We start from the raw sequence: 13,104 nt of genomic DNA, 5'->3' as shown, positions 1-13,104 counted from the left end.
TTTAATTTTTCAAATTTCTTTTTATTTTATCTATATCAGATTAAATTTTTTATTTTTCCTAAAAAAAATGATTAATTTATTTTCTTATTTTATTCTATTGATTATTTTAATTCAGCTCAAATTCATAAAAAATATTTTAATTAAAGAAATTTAAAACAAAATTATCATATACTATGTTATTTCACCAAATACAATTTAGTAGACAAAACAAAACAAGTCCAAAATAAGTTCATACTCTAATCAACATATGACATAAAGTTATATCTTATATCATGTATTGTACACGAAATGGACCTTAAATATATAAATTACACAATACAAAAGGAATCCCATGACTCTAATCAACCAATTACACAACAAACAAAATCCAAAACAAAAAGCATTTAACACTCTGTTAAGATAGGAACAACATCAACATCCTACTCTTCCTTTCCAGAACAATCCACCTAAACATTATTTAATAATTTAACCTCTTCTTGCTTTTCAATTCTAGAATGGTCCCTATTTACAACCAAAAAAGTGTCACATTCTATGCTAAAACAAAAACATAAAGTTATTATATTACCGTTATTATTATCCAGCCAAGCAAATAAACAAATAATATTCTTTACCTTTAACAATTTTCCACTATATAACAAGGACTAAGAATACTTGTCAGAACACAGTTACAAAGAAGTAAGAACTGGTTTTGAGTTAGAGAAAAAAGAATGGAGAGGGAAGAAGATGTTAAGATTGGAGCAAACAAATTCACAGAAAAGAATGCATTAGGCACAGGAGCTCAGAGTGATAGTAAGGATTACAAGGAAGCACCTCCAGCTCCATTGTTTGAGCCAGGGGAGTTGAAGTCATGGTCTTTTTACAGAGCTGGAATTGCTGAATTTGTTGCAACTTTCTTGTTTCTTTACATCACTGTCTTAACTGTCATGGGTGTGAATAGATCAACCTCCAAGTGTGCATCTGTTGGTATTCAAGGGATTGCTTGGGCTTTTGGTGGTATGATCTTTGCACTTGTTTACTGCACTGCTGGAATTTCAGGTCACTTCTTTTTCTTTACTCCATTGTTGTTACCTAGTATTTGATTATTTTATTTTGTTTTAGACTAAACTAATGATGTTTGGTTTGGAACAGGTGGACACATAAATCCAGCTGTGACATTTGGTTTGTTTTTGGCTAGGAAACTGTCCTTGACAAGAGCAGTATTCTATATAATAATGCAGTGTCTTGGAGCTATCTGTGGTGCTGGTGTGGTGAAGGGTTTTGAGGGAAATGCTCGTTTTGAGTTGTTCAAAGGTGGAGCAAATGTTGTGAATCCTGGTTACACTAAGGGGGATGGTCTTGGAGCTGAGATTGTTGGTACTTTTGTTCTTGTTTACACTGTTTTCTCTGCCACTGATGCCAAGAGAAATGCTAGAGATTCTCATGTTCCGGTATGATATTATGATATGATATTATCATAGTTATCTATATGATATATGCTTCATTTTTGTTGGACTATATGGAGTAATGTGATGTTTGTTTATGTAGATTTTGGCACCTCTTCCAATTGGGTTTGCTGTGTTTTTGGTTCACTTGGCTACTATTCCTATTACTGGAACTGGTATTAACCCAGCTAGGAGTCTTGGTGCTGCTATAATATACAACAGAGACCATGCTTGGGAAGACCATGTATGTTCATGATCTCTTCTTTATTATGACTGTGTGGCCTTGAAAATTCTCTTTCAGAAACTGACTTGTATACTGTTTGAATTTTGTGGCAAATTAAACAGTGGATTTTCTGGGTTGGACCTTTCATTGGAGCTGCACTTGCTGCATTATATCACCAGATAGTGATTCGAGCAATTCCTTTCAAGACAAGGGGCTAATGAATCATCATCATCATCGCCATGTGTTATTGTTTTGAATTATTTATTTGGTGTACCCATTCTTGTTTATTTGGTCAAATCTTATGTATGTGTAAATTATGAGCTACTACAAGTTACTACTTCATGTTCATGTTGAATAGATTGTGGAGTGGAGATTCTTTCATGTTGTTATTATGCCTCCTAGTGCTTGTGAATTTTTCTTCATTATTTCTTCAAAAGCAGACTATTGAAATATTGATTGGATTTCTTAAAACTGAGTCCCCCCTTAAACAAAAATGTGACGATACATCTTACTATTTATTATTCAAACAATCACTGTGCTCAAGAGCTATGTGATAAACAACATCAAACAGTATACGTTCAAGAAATAAGCTCAAAAACTAAGCTCTTTCATAAACAATTGATATGAAGCCAAAGAGATGTCAGGAAATATGTGATATAAACAACATCAAACAATATACACTAAAAAACTAAGCTCTTCCATAAGCAATTGATATGAAGCCAAAGAGATGTCCAGAGCTATGTGATATAAACAACATCAAACAATATACACTCAAGAAGCTCAGAAACTAAGCTCTCTTTGGCTTCATATCATAAGCAATGATATGAAGCCAAAGAGATGTCAAGAGCTATGTGATATAAACAACATCAAACGAGACCGGAACGTGATTTCCATGTACCATTGTTATATAAACAACATCAAACAATATACGCTCAAGAACTAAGCTCAACCAGAACATGATTTCCATCTACCATTGTTATATAAACAACATCAAATAATATACGCTCTAGAACTAAGCTCAACCAGAACGTGATTTCCAATTACCATTGTTATATAAACAACATCAAACAATATTACGCTCTAGAACTAAGCTCAACCGGAACGTGATTTCCAATTACCATTGTTATATAAACAACATCAAACAATATTACGCTCTACAACGCTCAGAATTTAAACTTTTTCATAAGCAATTGATATGCAGCCAAAGAGATGTCAAATTAAACATGTATATAAGCAGAGTTGTTAGGGGTCGGCCGCTCCACTCTGCTATCCGGAATTAATAACTCTATATAAGTACGAAAAATGAAGGCTAACCAACTATAATCTTCTTTCGAAAAAGCAGAGAGGCACCAGAATACCTTCTGCATGCTTAGAATATGGCTATATGCCTAAACATTGTTGTAGCTACTGTTTTGCTTTGGAACAAATAAAAATATAAACTAATAATACAAAGGGTAACAGAAACTACATAAAAAACACTTATATTCATGCTCAAGAAAACGATGTGGGCACATCTTGGTTCTTCTAAGTATGTTATGTTAATGATGTCTATGCCGATTCTCTCTTGATGAGTATGACGAGCTGTAGTAGTCACGGTCACGGTCTGAAATATAAAAATGAGTTAAGGAGATGATATACCAAAAGGGAAAAAAATGTCAAACTCAGAAAGACACAGATTCATACCATGTGACGAATAGCGCTTTGACTTCTCTGAATGTCCTGCACGCCAATACAAACTAAATCACAAAATAAACAACAAAACAAAAACAATAGTCATACATATATATTCCATAAAAAAAATACCTGAATCCTTTGCTCTCTCCCTAGAACGATGACCATGATCCTTGAGTTTGACCCTCTCAGATTCTTCTCGTTCCCGTTCTCTATCAGAATCCCTTCCCCGCTCACGATCCCTGGATTTTATTCGGTCCCTCTCCCTGTCCCTGTGTAAATCCCCACTGGCCTCCATTTTACGGTCTGGTCTGGACCTTAGTGTGGGTTCATCTTTCAAGTCTCTCTCAGCAGCAATGCCTTTGGATTCATCATCAGACTTCCTAGTATCGTTCAACTTATCACTGGCTTGCTTTACCAAAGCACCCTTGCTACCACTCAAGTCAATATTAGCTTCTCCGGGAGCTCCCTTTAACGCTGACGTCTCAGGATTAATTGGTGAGCTACTTTGTGGAGCGTCCTACAGATTGGCAATGATTTCAAGTTTGCTTGAATAAAACCATATGTTGATTGTCAATAATACAGGTTTGCAAAAGCAAACATGGTCTCATGACAGTCAAATGACACTAAATAATATTGCACCTCTAAGACAGGTTTAAAACATAGGACTTGACTTCTCCAAATAAGAGATACACTTTAAAAGATAAAAATTAGAGTTTATAAGTTGATTGAAAACATCAGGAGTTTATTTTAGTGGCAACATTATTTTTATACTTTGGCGTACATAAAAAAATAACTTATCACTATTTCAACCACACTATTAAGGAGCAAATTTTCTAAATAAAAAGGGTAAAATTGACCATCACCTTTGTAGTTGAATGAGACTTTGATTCCAATGATTTGTTGGAGAATGTAAAAGAGTCCCAGTCCTTGCAAATTGGTAAATATTGTGCCTTGGGAAGACTATAAAGGTGAGCCAAAACCCTGCAGACTTCATCAATCCCAGACTTTTCTGCATCAAATGCCTTCCACCAAGGTGGATTTTCAGGAAGGGGTACCTGAAACCTACGAGCTGCAGCATATACAACGCCACAAGCCACAACCTCACTCTTAAATCTAACACACAATGTAGTGCGCAAACTGCATAAAAAATTTAGTTAGGAAGGCATATAAGTAAGAAACAGCAAGGTGATGTGGTAAGAAAACATTTGAATACAGGTTATAATAAAAGATACGAGCACACATTTTGGTCAGGCAATTAAATGAGTAAATAAATTGTGTATTCCACTATTATGTGATATGATCAGATGTTTGTTTGACACACAAGCTTATAAGAAGCATCAAGTGTTCACTAATAGAAACTAGTAAAACAGGTCCAACATCGTAAGAATCTATTGAATAAGAGAAAACACAGGCATCAGATGGTGAAACCGCGTGTTTAAATACACACACAGACTATTATATAGGCTCTGAAATAATTATTAGAATATACTAGTAGATAGTAGTCTGTATAGTGTAACTGACACCTGGCAGTAGCTAGAGTAAGGTAACCTGCTACAGCAGGTTACAGGATTGCTTCTATAAAATGCAATCTGTTAGATTCTTGTAACTAACTATTCATTGAATCAAAGAAATAGAAAATGAAGAGTTCAGACTTAGCATAGCTTTCTAACATGGTATCAGTAGACTAATCGATCTTCGGCCATGACTACTTCTCCGGCGACGCCGCCGCCGTCGTCACCACCTGGTTCACCGTCTTCCGTATCTCCAACACAGCGACGCCAATCGCGTCGTCTTCTCCTGGCGATCTTCGTCATCTCAATTTCTCTCTCAAGATCGCATCGAAACTTGATGAGAAGAACTTCCATCTATGGCGTCAACAAGTGGAGCCTTATATCAACGCTCACAATCTCACTGAGTTCGTGGTTTGTACTCGTGTTCCTCCGCAGTTCGTTGATGATGCTGCTCGCGTCTCAGGTACGATCAATCCTGCTTATTCTGTTTGGCTTCAAAAGGATCAGATACTTCTTTCGTGGCTTCAATCTACTCTTTCGAGCGAGATTCTCTCTCTTGTTCTTGGTTGCACTCACGCACATCAACTATGGGATCGGTTGTTCAACTATTTCCAGAAGCAGACGCGTGCTAGGGCACGTCAATTGCGAGTTGAATTGCGTGCTCTTACCTTGGATAATCTGTCTGTGCAAGATTATCTGCTTCAAATTCGCACAATTGTTGATGCTCTTGCTTCGATTGGGGATCCTATTCCTACTTCACATCACATTGATGTGATTCTTGAAGGTTTACCTGCTGAGTATGCTCCAGTTGTCTCTGTTGTTGAGAGCAAGTTTGGTATCATGGATCTTGATGAAGTAGAGATCCTTCTTGTTGCTCATGAATTACGCCTCAACAAATTCAAGAAAACTCCTGTGCCTGAAGTTGTGTCCCTCAATCTTACTCACACAAACAATGCCAACTCCACCACTGATGAAGGGAATACTGCTAGTTCAGAGTCTACTCCGGCTCCTCCTACTAGTTCTGAGCCTGACTATCAAGCTCTCCGTGGCAGTTATGGTCGTGGAAGAGGCAGAACTGGTCGAGGTCGTGGTGGTAGATCCTCCAATTCCAACATTCAATGTCAATTATGCATGAAGTTTGGTCACTCTGCTCTTAACTGCTGGCATAGGTTTAATCAGAACTTTCAGCCTACAGCCAATTCCAATTCCTATGGCACTCCTCAGCAACAATGGCCTACTTATGCTTTTGCCAATCAGGTTTGGAACAGGCAACCTGCTGTGATGAGACCTCCTTCAGTGGTTCAAGTTCCCACAGTGCTACAAGTTCCTCCCAGCACATTCATAGCAAACTCAGCACCCTCCTCGTCCAATTCATGGTTTCCTGATTCTGGAGCTTCTTACCATGTGACTAGTGATGCTAAGAATCTGCAGCAGAGCACACCTTATGAAGGGCATGAGCAAGTCTTTATTGGAAATGGCCAAGGTTTGCCCATTTCTTCAATTGGTTCCAGCACCTTTTCCTCTCATAGTCACACACACTCACAGCTTAAATTAAATCATCTCTTACTTGTTCCTTCTATCACAAAGAATCTGCTCAGTGTGAGTCAGTTCTGCAAGGATAATAATGTTTACTTCTTGTTTACTGCTGATAAGTGTCTGGTAAAATCACAGGGTTCTGATGCAGTGCTTCTTCAAGGACATGTTGGTGCTGATGGCCTATATGAGTTTCCCTCTATTGCTTTGACAGCTTCTCCTCCTTCTTTCAACCTGTGTGTGTCAGGTGTATCTTCTCCAAATAATGTTGTATATAGTGCAAATTCTGCTTGCATAGGATTACAACTGCCAAATATTTGGCATATGAGACTAGGACATCCTAGTATAAATACATTGAGGCTTGTCCTCCAATCTTGTAATATTCCTTTTCAATTCAAAGATGAAAGTTTATTCTGCACTGCCTGTTGTATGGGAAAAGCTCATAGATTGCCATCTACTCTATCTCACACTCCACACACTGCACCTCTAGAGTTGATTTACTGTGACTTATGGGGGCCTTCTCCTAATACTTCTACTTCTGGCTATTCCTATTATATGTCTTTAGTAGATGCACACACTAGATTCACTTGGCTATATCTACTCAAAACTAAGGCTGAGGCACTTAGTACCTTTAAGCAATTCAAGGCTATGGTTGAACTTCAGCATGGATATCCTATCAAATCTGTTCAGTCAGATTGGGGAGGAGAGTTTAGGCCCTTTACAAAATTCCTCTCTGAACTAGGCATTCAACACAGAATTATTTGTCCTCATACTCACCATCAGAATGGTGTAATTGAGAGGAAGCACAGACACATTGTTGACCTTGGCCTCACACTGCTTAGCCAAGCTTCTCTTCCTCTTGTTTATTGGGATTATGCCTTCTCCACTGCTGTCTACCTCATAAATAGACTTCCCTCTGCCTCCATTAATTTCCAGGTTCCCTACACTGCCTTATTTCACACCAAACCTGATTACAAGTTCTTGAAAGTGTTTGGTTGTGCCTGCTTTCCACTTTTAAGACCTTACAATGCTCACAAGCTTGAGTTTAGGTCTCATGAGTGCTTATTTCTTGGCTACTCCACCTCTCATAAGGGATATAGATGTTTGTCTCCCTCTGGCAGGTTATTCATCTCTAAGGATGTTCTGTTCAATGAGACCAGGTTCCCTTATCCTGATCTTTTTCCTTCTTCCTCTAAAAGCCTTTCTCTATCCAAGCCTGTCCCTCTTTCTCCTCTGCCTTTGTCTGCTTTTCAACCTACTACCTCTATTTCTGCACACTCTTCACCTATTACTTCTCACCAATCTCAGCCTAATCGTTCTCTTTCCTCTGAGACTAAGTCTGTGTCCAGTTCTGAACCTAATTCTGTGTCTAATTCTGCTCCTCTTATATCTTCCCCTGCACCTATTTCCAACTCTGTTTCTGAACCTGTTCACTCTTCCCCTTCTAATCCTGTTTCTGAGACAGGCTCAGCCTCCTCCTCCTCTCCTTCATCCTCTACTACTTCTCATCCTGTGCTTCCCCCCAATGCTGCACCTGTTTCCCAAGTACCTGTTAATTCTCATCACATGCAAACTAGGGCGAAATCTGGCTTCACTCAACCCAGACTTGAGCCCAGACTTCTTCTTACTACTGTTGAGCCCAAGTCTGTCAAGCAGGCCCTTGGGAACTCTCATTGGAAATCTGCTATGCAGTCTGAGTTTGATGCTTTACTGAAAAATCAGACCTGGTCCTTAGTTTCTCTTCCTGCCCATAGAAGAGCCATAGGTTGTAAATGGGTGTTCAGGGTTAAGGAAAACCCTGATGGGACTGTCAACAAGTATAAGGCCAGGTTGGTTGCCAAAGGTTTTCACCAGAGGCAAGGCTTTGACTTCCAGGAAACTTTCTCTCCTGTTGTCAAACCAATCACCATTAGGATAATTCTCACTATTGCCTTGACTCATCACTGGACCATACAACAGATTGATGTCAACAATGCCTTTCTAAATGGCACATTGACTGAAGAGGTTTACATGGAACAACCCCCGGGGTTTATCAGTGCTGATTCTTCTTTAGTCTGCAAGCTTCACAAGGCTTTATATGGCCTTAAACAGGCCCCCAGGCAATGGTTTGAAAAACTGCAGGCAGCCCTCCTGAAACTTCACTTCCAAGCTAGCAAGTGTGATCCATCCCTCTTCATCTATTCCTCCAAAAATCACATCATCTACATTCTTGTCTATGTAGATGACATCATTATCACTGGCAATTCCAAACCTCTAGTTTTGAATATCATCTCCAAACTCAATCTAGCCTTCTCCCTAAAACATCTTGGTAACCTTGATTATTTTTTGGGAATTGAAGTGAAGTCTGCCTCCAATGGCTCTCTTTTGTTAACTCAGTCTAAGTATATTAGGGATTTGCTGTATAAAACTAATATGCATGAGTCTGCAGCAGTTGCCACCCCTATGCAATCCACCTGTAAGCTCACCAAAACTGGTTCAGCACCCCTTCCTGACCCCTTTCTTTACAGGTCTGTAGTTGGTGCTTTGCAGTATGCTACAATCACCAGACCTGACATCTCCTTTGCTGTGAATAAAGTATGCCAATTCATGTCAGCTCCTCTTGAATCCCACTGGGTGGCTGTCAAAAGGATTCTCAAATACCTCAAAGGGACCCTTCAGCATGGCTTACATTTATCCCCTCTCTCCCCTCATACTGTGCCTTCTTTACAGGTGTACTGTGATGCTGACTGGGCTTCTGACCCAGATGACAGGAGAAGCACTTCAGGTGCAGCAATCTTCTTTGGCACAAACCTCATATCTTGGTGGTCAAAGAAGCAGCCAGTTGTGGCAAGGTCCAGCACAGAAGCTGAGTACAGGAGTCTTGCCCAAGCCACTGCAGATCTGTTATGGGTGCAAACTCTTCTCAAGGAGTTGTCTATTACCACCAAACCTCCTATCATCTTGTGTGACAATCAGTCTGCAGTGCTGCTGGCCCACAATCCTATCATGCATACAAGAACCAAACACATGGAGATAGACCTATTCTTTGTCAGAGAAAAAGTTCTAGCCAAGCAGCTTGATGTTGTTCATATCCCTGGTGTTGATCAACTGGCAGATGTGTTGACAAAGCCTCTTCCATCCACCAAGTTTCTAGAGTTGAAGCACAAACTCAAGGTTGCCAGCTCCCCATGAGTTTGGGGGGGGTATTAGAATATACTAGTAAATAGTAGTCTGTATAGTGTAACTGACACCTGGCAGTAGCTAGAGTAAGGTAACCTGCTACAGCAGGTTACAGGATTGCTTCTATAAAATGCAATCTGTTAGATTCTTGTAACTAACTATTCATTGAATCAAAGAAATAGAAAATGAAGAGTTCAGACTTAGCATAGCTTTCTAACAATAATCAATATAGAATCACAACATTAAGTACATGATAACTATAATATCAAATCAGCAGAATATAATATTTATGCAAGTAAAATACTCTTCATAACATCCACTCATTTGACAAATATGACGAGATCAACAGGTTTACCAATATCAGAAAACGTCAAAACTTAATACCATAATACAGTCACACTTGCTGCCTAGCCTGTACAATATCCTAGAAAACATCAATTGATTTGTATAGTATCTAACATTTTTCACTATAACACTGCCAGAGCCCACACAGAACAATATTATGCTATCAGGTTGTGAACAAAAGTGTCAAAGAAAGATTTGTTTTACTTCATTAAATGCCCTAAGAGGATCAGTCCATCACTTGAAATTGTATGTTGCATCCATGTATAAATGACCTTGATAAAATATCCAAACTGAAGACTAACTGACTAAAACTTCAATAGAAGCAACCCTTAAGAAATAACATAAGAAAAGATACAGTCTAATTCAGGGATCTCTTGGGACTGGGAATAATGAATCATGGGGTATGTATAGTGTTAAATGGACCACAGGTGTATATTGAGAATATACACAATAATAATTATTATTATTATTATAATAACAATATCTCGAAATATGTACCTGTCATTAGCCAGATTCCAAGCTTCTTGCCTCAATTCTGGAGGTGTTTCAAGGGTAGCAAGGTAATTTGAAATAAACTTGTGAGGATGTTCAACATGACAAATGAATCCCATTTCTTTCAAAATATGTCTCTCAGTTCTACTCAGCTCCATTTTTAAATCAACATATTTCTGTTCAGCACAAAAAAAACAAAATCATTCAAATGACTATAACTAAATAACCCATTGCTTGTATCTGATAGTGCAGTGAAATAATTAATGGACAAAATTCAGAAACAATAATATTGATCATCCAAAAGAGACCAAGCTCTCATACAAGATAAACCAGAGCCAAGCTCCTCGGAGAAGAGAAACACACTATCTCTGCCTAACTGCTAGGGTCCCAATGGAAAATGGTTGATGAATGCCAATCCCACTACCCTAATAAGTTCATTAGAAGATCCTAACTAACTGCCGGTCAACAGATTTCTATTCCTCTCCCTTCTACTTTTTCTTTTTCTTACACTCATACACCTTCCATATCATGGGCATGTCAATTATAAACCCATTAAGCATCTGCTTTAAAATCTCATAGTTTGGGCCTAAATCCATTATTTTATCAGTATGTGAGCTACAAAAGTTAAAGGGAAAAAACGAGAGCTTACAACCTTGGAATACAAGTCTAAATGATCAATGGGCAAGTTCTCCCTCCTGCATTCCATCCTATGAAAAATAATAAGCACTTGTCTGGCTTTTCTCGGGTTTTCCTCCAGTTTTGAAGCCAGCCACACAGAGCTTGCAGCAACTTTCTGCAAAAAAGAGAGCTATGAGCATTTTAATTCATTACACACAAGAGAGGAAAAGGAGTAAGCAGCATGCATATACATCAAGACCTTGACATTAAACCGTGCAAACGACTTCTTGCAATAGAAACGATGAAATAGAACCTGCCCAGTGGCCATAACAGCTTGTGGTCTGTCTCACAGTTAAGGTAACAAACTAAACCGAATGCAGGGATTACATCGAAAATGAAAATAGAAATATTAATAATATTAATAAGAAAAAGGATAAAATCTCAGCAAAATGCCGCTTTCTTGGATGAGATCACAGCCATAGATTCTAAGGGCGGTTTCAGTAGCTTCATCTATGCCATCTTTTCTGGAAGGTGAATTTGTCAGCTGCTCATCCGTGAGGTAAAATGTATCAATTGCCGTGTAGATCATCTCTCTATGCTCCCTTAACCCTAACAAAATCATAATAAGGATTCATTGAATTCCAAACCAAGAAAAAACTGCCAAATCTATATCACCTTCTAGGAATTGAAACAATTTAGAACTTCAATTCCAAAGAAAACGTGATTTTAGGTTAGAAGCTGTTTCAGAATCAACCACCGTGAGGAAAAGCAATAATTGATTCAAAATAATCTAGCGGGAAATTGCTATTATCTTGGCACGCGTTACAGTAAAAGGAAAATTCAATGAAAGTTAATAAAAACCTGGAGAGTTTTTTCACTCTTTCTGACGGACGACCAACACTCCGCTGCGTTTCCGGCAAAAGGAGTTCAGAGCGACTCCAACTTGGTTTAGTTTTATTGTCTTGAAATTATCAATATAATTAAACCCAGACCGGACGGTTCAACCGGAAACCGCATAGTAATCCAGCTTCCAGCCCATTAATCACTGTAAACCGACCTATGAGAAAACCGGGACAAAAGTTGATAAACCGGCTAGAAAAACAGTTAAACCGGAAAAACCAGCGGATTAGTAGAATGGACCACCTTTGTAAAAGAGTGTTATAAATTACAGAAAAATTCTTAGGTGACCCGGACATAAGAAATTGTTCTACACACAACAAATCACAAAATTTAATTAATTAAAAAATAAATTAAGAGTTTTCTCTCCTTCATAATATCATTCATCCCATAAATTCAATTAAAATAAAAATAAATTAAAAATTATTCTCTTTTTATTAGTTGTGCCTAAAAATATAGATTTATGGTCGTTCCATACAAGAATTGCTTTAAATTATAATATTCTCTAAATAAGCGTCGATTTTTTACATTGTATATTAATTTTATAAATATGTTGAAACTGGTAAGGATATTCCATTTAAGACATTCCATTTTAAAAAAAAATTAAAAATTTCATTACTATAATTTTATATAATTCTATGTGTTTAAAGTCAAGTAAATACTAACTATGCGTCAATATGTGTATTTTTTACACAAAATTATAGAAATAGAGAAAATGAAGAGACCAAAAAAATAGAGATGATTTTAATTCGTTAGAACTTGATAGGATCCTCTCCATTTCCTAAAAGAAATGCAAAGTTCCATTATTTTAGTTTTATGTATATAAAGTTAAATAAATGAGAAATAAATGTCACATGTCATAGAAATGTGTTCTATTTACACACAAAATTATAATAATGGAGAAAATATAGAGAGAAAAATGGTGAGGATCTTGACCCGTTGGAACTAGTGTAGAGAATAATAGTTAAATGATACAATTGAAAAAATACCAATCATTTCTACATTGAAAAGTGGTAATGGCATTATTTTGAAACAAATTTTATTTAATAAAACGACACTCATTTTGAAAAGGATGGAGTAATTTGCAACAATTTCCTCGATGTTTTAATTCAATCCACAATGTTCTTTTTAAAGCCAAATATGTCAGTCCTTTTTTTAGAGAATTTAATTACCACCCCCAAAATAAAACTTGACACCCTCCATATTTTCTTAATACCAAGAATATCCCTTA

The 13,104-nt window shown here is 37.5% G+C and overlaps 2 protein-coding genes across 3 annotated transcripts; one reads left to right on the top strand and one right to left on the bottom strand.

Annotated features, from left to right (window-relative positions):
* Nucleotides 1-645: 645 nt before the first annotated feature.
* Nucleotides 646-2,036, top strand: LOC131637632 (probable aquaporin PIP1-2). The gene is made up of 4 exons (XM_058908242.1): nucleotides 646-1,035; nucleotides 1,129-1,427; nucleotides 1,525-1,665; nucleotides 1,767-2,036. Exons 1-4 carry the CDS (start codon nucleotides 708-710, stop codon nucleotides 1,860-1,862), a joined length of 864 nt encoding a protein of 287 aa, XP_058764225.1. The 5' UTR covers nucleotides 646-707; the 3' UTR covers nucleotides 1,863-2,036.
* A 911-nt stretch (nucleotides 2,037-2,947) lies between these two features.
* On the bottom strand, nucleotides 2,948-11,995 carry LOC131637631 (cyclin-L1-1-like). 2 transcript variants are annotated; one of them, XM_058908240.1, is made up of 8 exons: nucleotides 11,838-11,995; nucleotides 11,236-11,585; nucleotides 11,011-11,151; nucleotides 10,365-10,534; nucleotides 4,182-4,455; nucleotides 3,448-3,835; nucleotides 3,328-3,363; nucleotides 2,948-3,247 (listed from the first exon to the last, which is right to left on the bottom strand). In XM_058908240.1, exons 2-8 carry the CDS (start codon nucleotides 11,302-11,304, stop codon nucleotides 3,183-3,185), a joined length of 1,143 nt encoding a protein of 380 aa, XP_058764223.1. In that variant the 5' UTR covers nucleotides 11,305-11,585; nucleotides 11,838-11,995; the 3' UTR covers nucleotides 2,948-3,182. The 2 variants fall into 2 exon arrangements, with proteins under 2 accessions (XP_058764223.1, XP_058764224.1); XM_058908241.1 differs by having other exon boundaries at nucleotides 11,236-11,578; nucleotides 11,838-11,939.
* Between the last annotated feature and the right edge of the window lie 1,109 nt (nucleotides 11,996-13,104).

This window comes from Vicia villosa, unplaced genomic scaffold, assembly GCF_029867415.1.
Source record: "Vicia villosa cultivar HV-30 ecotype Madison, WI unplaced genomic scaffold, Vvil1.0 ctg.002061F_1_1, whole genome shotgun sequence".
NCBI classification, from domain to species: domain Eukaryota; kingdom Viridiplantae; phylum Streptophyta; class Magnoliopsida; order Fabales; family Fabaceae; genus Vicia; species Vicia villosa.
The sequence above is the reverse complement of the archived record's forward strand: the minus strand, read 5'-3'. Positions and strand labels throughout refer to the sequence as shown.